Source organism: Hevea brasiliensis, chromosome 2, assembly GCF_030052815.1.
Source record: "Hevea brasiliensis isolate MT/VB/25A 57/8 chromosome 2, ASM3005281v1, whole genome shotgun sequence".
In the NCBI taxonomy this organism is placed as follows: Eukaryota; Viridiplantae; Streptophyta; class Magnoliopsida; order Malpighiales; family Euphorbiaceae; genus Hevea; species Hevea brasiliensis.
Genome location: NC_079494.1, coordinates 4,371,472 through 4,380,162, shown reverse-complemented (window position 1 = coordinate 4,380,162; position 8,691 = coordinate 4,371,472). Strand labels below are relative to the sequence as shown.

Below are 8,691 nucleotides of genomic sequence, written 5' to 3'. Positions count from 1 at the left end.
AATTGGGTTCCTAAGTTTTTATATATTTTTGTTAGGTGTAGTTAGTTGGATTTAATTAGGGAAAGATTTGTTGAGGTAATATCATGAGAAGGACAGACTGGTCCAAGTATCATGATTTTCTCCTGCTCTAAAGATTTTGAAAGATTAGCATTTGCTGAGAGGGTGAAAAGGAAGTTAAATGGCATGAAACTAAAACTAAGTGTCTTCATTAAAAAAAAAAAAAATAAGGCAGCCTGTAAAGTTAGAGGTTCGAATTCTGAGTCTTCATTGTCAGGAGGACTTTACCTGAATATCACTTTCTACCCAAATATAGGAAACCGCATATTTAAACCAAAAAAGAAAAAAAAATTCACATTCTAAGCAGTGGTTGGATTTGGATAGAAAGATAGAAATCAATAAGTGAACAGAGCTTACAAGAATGCACAGTATGCATTTATCCTTACAAATAACAAAGTAATCAATTTCCTACCTCATTCTTTAATATCAGAATGCTATAGTTGTTTCCATCAAACAATACCTATATCTATGTGCTGTGTCCTGTCTGAAATTCACTAGTCAGCTGAACAGAAAGTAAACTATGATAATTTCCCCATATAAAGTCTTCTGTCCCTGACCTAGTTACTATTGCGATATACTAAAGTAAACACAAAATAAAATAGACCCAGTTGATAATAATACTATTTACTTAACATACACAAGCTATGATTATGAAGCTATAGGCGTCAAATTAGAAGAGGAAGCATAGATACTTCTTATGTTTCTTCGTCCTGACCTTAGCAACCTTCCTTTCTCCATCTCGAGATGGACCCAAGCGACTGGAAGATGCACCTACATCATGAGAATTTGACGGACCTTCATCCATGTAACCTGCATTGTGGCTTCTGACTGCATGCTGTAAAACTCTGTTGTCTAGATCTTTAGAGCCATTAGCCAAAATGGGTAGAAGTGATGGATTAGTTCCAAGAATTTCTTCAGTAGGTGGCTTGTTTTCTTCAACTCTAACAAAAGATCCTGCTGGTAAGGAAAACAAAAAACACTGTTAGTTGCTTTCTTGTATACAAATGTTTTCTGGTTCCAAGGAGACAGTCCAATGGTCAAAACTTGGAGTTCCAAATTGGAGCCCAGGTTTGAACCATTACAATGGGAAGAGTTGGGATTTATGACTTTTGAGGATGGGGGAGAGCTACCTCCCACAGAATAGCAGAAGAGCTCATGGCTTTTGGACCAAGAAAAGGAAAAAGTTTCTGATCAATTTAAATTATTTTATGTGAAAATCGAAACTTTCTTCCCAGTTAAAGCATAAAGGAGAAACTCAAACCAAAGACACAGCAACATCAACTCTATGAGAGCACATACGTAATTAAAAAACAAACACATAAACCCCACCTATAGAAGGACAATTTCAACTATATAATATTTAAATCTATCTGTAATTGGAACTAAATTTCACCATGCCTATATAGAAGGATAATTTCAACTACATGATAATATTTAAATCTATCTGTAACTGGCATTTTTAAATCTCATCATGTCTATCTGGTGGTTTCATTTGGCTACCAAGGAGGAACTGAAATAACTAGGAAGACTCATTGGGAATGAAGAGTTCTAATTTATGCCATTTCCAATCACTAAGTCCTCAGACTAGATGTCACAGTATTGCTATTTGCTGTTTCAGACTCTAACCAAAAATGTCAAAAAATTTCATCATGGCAGGGCTAAAAGGAAAGGATGAAGTTTTTCTAATTCAGATAAGCACCAGAGTATTGTTAACCTAAATCCATTTGACTGCAATGGTATTGTAAATCAAACAGTGTTGAGCACTAGAGCTTTCTACAAAAATGATAGCACTGGCAGGAGAAATAAAAAATCACATATCTTAAAATCACTTGTGTTCAGACCAACGGTATAAAGTTACCAGCAGAAGTCTTCTTTTATGGAAGATAGATCCAGGAGAGCCCTTGATTGGGTATCAAATATCAAGTAGGTTTTTCACCACAATTTGGAATACTGGAAAAAATTACAGATCAAGAGAACAAATAAATAGCAAGAGATGAATTAATATTTGACAAACCTGGAGATGCTGGAGCCATAACCACCTCATTTGGTCTGCAAGATGCAGAGACGCTGAGCTTACAACTTTCATTCTTCTGTAGGGAGTGTTGGTTAATTTCAGAATCTAGTTGTTGCAGCAAAGCCAACGAGTCAAAACATTCATCTGATGATGAGGTCAAGCAACTTGAATCATCTGAACTTGAAGAAGATGATGCTGGATTATCAAGATCCAGCAGTTCCAAGAAGTCACCTCTGGAAATATAGTCAATTTCTGGTGGGTTTTCTACTAGATTAAATGGAGGTTCTCCTGCCACAGCCAAATTTCCTGTTTCAGCATGTCCATCCACCTACAATAACATTACTAGACTTCAACTCACGAGGGGCATACTACAAAAATAAAAATTTTGATGTTGTGGAGCAACTATGACCCATGTAAAACAGAGAGAGACAAGGGATTTGGTTGCAGGAATGCTCCAAGCAATATTTTTTCCATCCACAGTTGAAAATCAGAAACTTTTATCCTAAATATTTTCTCCATGCTTGAAATGCTAGGCCAGACTGACAATCCTCCTGCTTTATGTTTGAAAACCCCATACTATCTGAAGCTTCTTCAGATAAGGTTGCTATGCTTATTTTGTGCTTTATCTTTTCATCAACTCATATTTTCTATTGGTCTGTACTTTGTGACAGATATGGTGTCTCTACATATTTAATTGGATTCTCGTTTAACTCTAGAGAGTTTTAGTCCTTTGGCTGTCTATTGAACTATGACATTCCTACGAGTACTAATGACATTTCACTTAGTAGCAGAAAAAATATAGATTTTTGTGAATTTTGATTCTTCATATAATAAATTCTTTATGCATTAGTTACCCAGTTTTTTCTATCACTAAATAACTTGACCAGTTGAGCTATAAAGAGTGACTGCCACAAAAAACACTTTACAGTCCCAGCTAGCATTTTAAGTATTTGGAATACTGATGATATAAATTTTTAGGTTGGGACTAATGTGAAAATTTGTTCAGCTCTAAAATGTATTCAAACATAGGACTTGCAACTCTAAAAAACTTTCCTTCCCCCCCAAAAATTAAATAACTCCATCATTATGATGTAAGTGGAGTAATTCCCTTGTGAAAACTAGTCAAAAAGTTATAAATCTATGCCATCCCAAAAACCTAATGTCCCAAAGAAAAGTATCAGTGCAAACTCCTTATAGCAACAGCTGCAAAGGAATATAAACAAATCTACTGGCAAGGAAATGGTGCAGTATCCAACTTGATCAGCCAAACACAAAGCCCATAATTACAGTTGACAAACCTCAGGTCTGCTTGTGGAACCACTGCTAGCATCAACATGAGCCTTTTTAACAGTTGCCTGTGTTGAGTGAATGAGGATTTCACATGCAATATGGAGGCTAGACTTTTTCTGCTGCTTTTTATGATCTGGACCTTGTTCACCACTAAGAAAGACTCTGCATAGTGAACTGGCTTCCTGCAAAATGTCCAACCAAACTGGCAGTTGACTGGCAGGTTTGGAGGAGAATGAAAATAAAATAAAAAATGTCACCTAAAGCATACAGAGTTAGCATATTCCATTAATTACCTTCACCTTGCTGTTTTCAACTGGCCCCATTATCCAGTACTCTTGCATCACCCAATCAGTTTTACGCTCATGAGGCACTTGGCCCTCAAAATATTCAAGGGTGGTCCTCCAACCAGTGATGGAAGAGTTCCAAAATAGTTTACAGGCTTCCCCTTTGACCTTCCAGGATCCAACTTCCATAGCCCCCTTCTCCTTGGAGCGAATCAAGTACCAAATTCCAGCTGCAAAACCAATCATACTTTATTGGCTTTGGCATTGTAATGTCAAGCTGAATAGCTGATGTTAGCTTTTTCTGTTTTGTTAGCAAATTAGCATGTTATTATTAGCACACAGTGGACTTGTCCAAAGGAAAAACCCAGTAAAGCAAGTAAAAAGAAACTTGATGAGCTTAGACAACAAAGTCCGGTCATCAAGGTTTTTGCTTCATATGCTGTCTTGCCTACAAGAAAACAGGGATCAAAGTTGTTTATTGATTAGATAATAATATATTCACTTGTGAATCAAGAAAATTGTCTAAGCTATATGGTGTCACGTGACAATTTCCAGAAAAAGGAAGGTTAAAGATTCCTGATTGTTAAGATCACAATAAAAACTGAATACTTTAAGTATTCTGACTGCGATCATCTCCTTTGAAAATAAAAAAAAAAAAACAAATCCTCTTACCTGGTAAATTTGATGGTGCATAGTTGTATGGATTGACATCAGTAATCACGTTGGCTGGAGGAGGATATCCACCCATCATTTTCTCCAAAGAGATAAAGAGCTCCTCATTAGTAAAATCAACAGCAATTTCAGGAACAGGAGCAATTGGAGGATGCATTGTGACTCAATCCAAGGGTAAAGGAAATAACGCTGTGACCAAAGTCTCCACCTATGCCAATTGTAAAGAGGAGGTCAGCAAAGTGGTAAAAGCCAAATAAATAAGAAAATGAGATGTCAAATCATCTACTATCAAATAGTTTGATCATTCATGGGAAAAAAATGAAAAGTATAAATTATACAGTCAAGGAACTGTGCATTTGTAGTTTCAATACATGGGTAGAATTCACATTCATTAAAGCACAAGTGCATCAACTTCTAACAGGTAACATTGTCTATTCAATTAATCAACATTACTGCAAAGAAAAGATATAGAGAAAGAAGAGCAAATACAAAAGGAACAAATAAACCTCACTTTAATAGAAAATCAATTCGAGTATGAAAGCTCAAATTTTGAAAGCCAAGGCAGTTAGCACTCTCAAGATCCAAAAATTGAGAAATACTCAAAGATCCAAATATAAAAACTCAATTCATTGTCAAGAAGAATATTGGAAGAGGGAGATTGATATTTTAATTAAACTATAATAGACAGCTGCACAGTCATGATCTGATAACGCTTTATCTAAGTCCCTTGAACAAAACACACACATAAGCACACACACACCCCCCTACCTGACGCTAAAATGGAAATTCAATTACTGATATTGAAACACAACAATATCTTACTAGAGATCCCTAAACAAATGGCTCAATTTCAATGATAAGCTGTGCTCTCTAACCCCAATTTGATCAGATAACGGTGAATTAATTAAGGAGTTTCAAACAAAAAATTGGTCGGTAAGACTCAAAATTCCAATCAGATGAATGAGAATATAAATCTGTAAAGTTTTCAAGATAAAATTGCAAGACAAGAAAGCATTCAATCACTTCCAAGGAATCAAAATCCCAAAACATCTATAATCTGTCTATGAAGGGAAAAAAACCAGAAACATCAGCCAACCAATAGCCTACTTGACTCTATCTTAACAGTTTTCCGGGTACACAGCATCAAAGCTTCTTTTCTGTTTCACCATTTTTAGGGTACCTTACGCTAGTTAATATGAAGAAGGTATCGAAGGTTACCTGGGTATACTCGCTGGAGCTGCAAATTCTGTATCTGTCCTGCAAAATCAAAACCCAACAATTAAGATCAAAGAAAACACAATTCTAGACACACAATCAAGCTCACTGAAGTTTGGTTTCTGATGAAGAAGAAAACGAATAGAAACTATACAAGCACAAAACGAAACTTCTTTCGTTCCTTCCTACTGGGACCTCAAAAAACCCCAAACTTTCGCCAACCACTAGCAGAGTCAACATACTTTTTTTTGCCCTTTTTCCAATGAATTTCACAATAACACTTCTTTTCCCATATTTTTCCTCTATTTTCCCATCAACAAACAAAACGATTATCACCTTTGGCTAGATTTGTAGGGAAAAAGTAAAAGAACAAGAATACCCAGAATATACAAGAAAGAATATTCAATGAAACTATTAAGCAATAATTCAGAAAGAAACTAAAGTTAGTTTACAAAAAAGGGAAACGATCAACTAGCGATAAACTAAAGCTCTAACCTTTTAAAAGCAGACCAAACAGAGCAGCAACTCACTTCCTCATTACTGCGCCCTCGCATAAATGGGCATATTTATAGAGCGAGAGAATCAATGCTACTGTCAGTTAACCGTGGTTAAGCACACAGTTTAAAACATTATTAAGTGGTATTTCATCATTGGCTGAGATCAATCAATAACGTAATTTTGATCTTTGAGTAGACCCCACTTAGTGGTTCCCTAGTTGGATCGTACCTTCTTGGAAATTTCTACCCTGTTAACTCGCAATAGTAAGCTTTTCTTGTTTCTCGGCAAATAAGAGACGGCAATTGATTAGATAAGGACAAAGATTTTAGGACCAGTCACGTGAGCAGAGTCTTCATGTTCAGATGATGATGATGATGATGTCTGGGACAATGGCAGTTGAAATTTAACTTCTTGGATAGAGCTTCATTTGAACAAAAAAAAAATTATGGGGAATTTAGATATGGTAACAGGACCGATCGGGACGGGGATGGTTGCCGTGTTTGATGTTCCTATTAAAATTGTTTTTAAAAAAATTATTTTTTTAAATATATTAATAAAAAAATATTAAAATAATTAAAAAAAATTAAATTATTTTTTTAATAATATCTAAAATAATATTTTTATCAAAAAAAATATTTTCGGCCTCTAAAATTCTAAACAAAATAAGCTGGAAGTAGTTTGGATTGAGACGAGGATGAGCATTTTTCATCAGGATCAGGGCAGGGCAAATTTTGGTGTGACAAAAAAATTTTTTATTTTAATTTATTAATATATAATATAAATTTATTTATTAAAAAATAAAATATAATTAAAAAAATTTTATATATTATTTTAACAATATATTTATATATTTTATTAAAATTATAATATTAAATATATAAAAATAAATTATTTTTAATAAAAAAAATAATAATATATTATTGTATGATATGAATTATAAAATTTTAAGAAAAAAGAAAATTTTTCCATCTTTACCTCACATAAATTAAAATCAGGATAAAAATTAAAAAAAAAAACCTAATCGAATTCAGAATGAGATAGATTGAGAGAATTTCTTGCCTTTTTTTAGTTGGAAAAACGTGAAAATTCCAAGAAAAGTTGGTGTGTTTTTTTTAACGAGCAAGTAATGTCGATGACTTGGTCTTGATGCGTGGGTAAAAAACAAGTGGTCAACACAGATTGGAGTAAAATAATTAAGGAAAAAAATATAAGGTGGTCACCCAAAAAGTCAATCTGATGGCTACCAATGATCATGATCATCAAGCTATGCTCTATAATGCATATGAAAATCTCAGTCAAAATATCAAAGCATGAACACAGCCTATTTTGTCTTTTCGTACGGATTCCAGAACGCATTTTGCTTCCTCCTTCCAAATTCCCACCGACTGCTTGATTCATCTTGCAAGATTTGTTTTTTTTATTCTCTCCCTTGAAGGACAAATAAAATATTAAATATAATCATCAAAATTTCAACTTCAAATCTTTAAATTACTGTAAATTTAGGCTTAAATTTTAATTAAGCTATCTCTATGTCTTGTGCCTTCTTCCACCTCATAAATTTTAGGCCGAGAATTTTTTTATTCTTTCGCTAGGCAGACACACACACACACGAGATATAAGAATTACTGTACCAACATTCATACTCAGATAATTTTTGACTAGATGAAGCCTTAATACATGCCTGTAAACTCACACACACATCCACAATCAATGTAACAACTGAAAAGCTTTCAAGAATTAGCTTCATTTGAATTGAAAATTTATATAATATATCAACGATTTTAATTATTTAACTTTAATTTATTAAAATAAAATTATCAAATTTTAGCTTTATTTAAAAAAAAAGGCATCATAACTTACAATAGCGTGTTTTCTAATTAAAAAAATTACTATAATTATTATTTTATCCCTTTTTTTTTTCTTTCTTCCTCTTTTTTACATTCTTAATTTTTTATAGTCAAAATAATTGATACTCATTTATCATGAAAATTATTTTATTTTTAATAAAATTGTTACTTAATAAATTTATTAATAAATCAATTTATTTAATTTATATTGTCTGAGTATTAATAATTTTTATTATTAATTTAAAAGCATCAATAAATAATTTTAGTTTTTCCTTTAATTTAGAACACTTTTTTCAAAAAATTTATTTCAATTAAAGTTGATTAAGTGCCAATTAAATTACTTGCTCTCTTTTATTTTAAAAAAATAAATTTCTAAAATATAATTTGAATTAAACAATTAAATTCAAATCTCAATTTAACCAATAATTACAATTTTAGTTTATTTTAAAATAAAATAAATTAATTTTTAAATATTAATGGCAGTTATGTAATTAGACCATAATGGTAAACCTTAAATCCTAATATAAGTTAATAAAAAATCGAATCCAATCAAATCGAACTCATTCTTATCAAAATAATCGAATTTTATAATTCAATTTAATTATTTAATTTTAATCAAAAAATGCATAACCATAAAATAAAATTTAAAAGATTTATCTTATATTCATTTGTTAATTAATAATTGATTATATAGTTTTTCTTATAATACAAGGCCGCTTGCAATCCTCTTTCGCTATCATGTAAAAATAGCAACAAGTAAATATTATTCTATTCGAATTTGAATCTAATTATTATTTTTAATACTTAAACTCAT

General features: G+C 32.3%; 1 protein-coding gene across 4 annotated transcripts; it reads right to left on the bottom strand.

The window, feature by feature from the left end:
• Nucleotides 1-372: 372 nt before the first annotated feature.
• On the bottom strand, nt 373-6,158 carry LOC110665243 (NAC domain-containing protein 83). Of its 4 annotated transcripts, none has more exons than XM_021825267.2 (7): nt 6,028-6,158; nt 5,536-5,574; nt 4,318-4,525; nt 3,655-3,875; nt 3,370-3,543; nt 2,072-2,399; nt 373-1,014 (listed from the first exon to the last, which is right to left on the bottom strand). In XM_021825267.2, exons 3-7 carry the CDS (start codon nt 4,472-4,474, stop codon nt 728-730), a joined length of 1,167 nt encoding a protein of 388 aa, XP_021680959.2. In that variant the 5' UTR covers nt 4,475-4,525; nt 5,536-5,574; nt 6,028-6,158; the 3' UTR covers nt 373-727. The 4 variants fall into 4 exon arrangements, with proteins under 4 accessions (XP_021680959.2, XP_021680961.2, XP_021680962.2 ...); XM_021825269.2 differs by having other exon boundaries at nt 373-1,011; nt 6,028-6,145; XM_021825270.2 differs by having other exon boundaries at nt 3,661-3,875; nt 6,028-6,145.
• Between the last annotated feature and the right edge of the window lie 2,533 nt (nt 6,159-8,691).

Bases quoted from the DNA above. Each gene is read 5' to 3' on its own strand.
- LOC110665243 (XM_021825267.2), bottom strand. From the start codon at position 4,474: ATGCATCCTCCAATTGCTCCTGTTCCTGAAATTGCTGTTGATTTTACT. The intron at 3,876-4,317 runs GTAAGAGGATTT...TTGGTTTTGCAG, and splicing joins TGCACCATCAAATTTACCAG to CTGGAATTTGGTACTTGATT. The intron at 1,015-2,071 runs GTTTGTCAAATA...TTTCCTTACCAG, and splicing joins TATGGCTCCAGCATCTCCAG to CAGGATCTTTTGTTAGAGTT.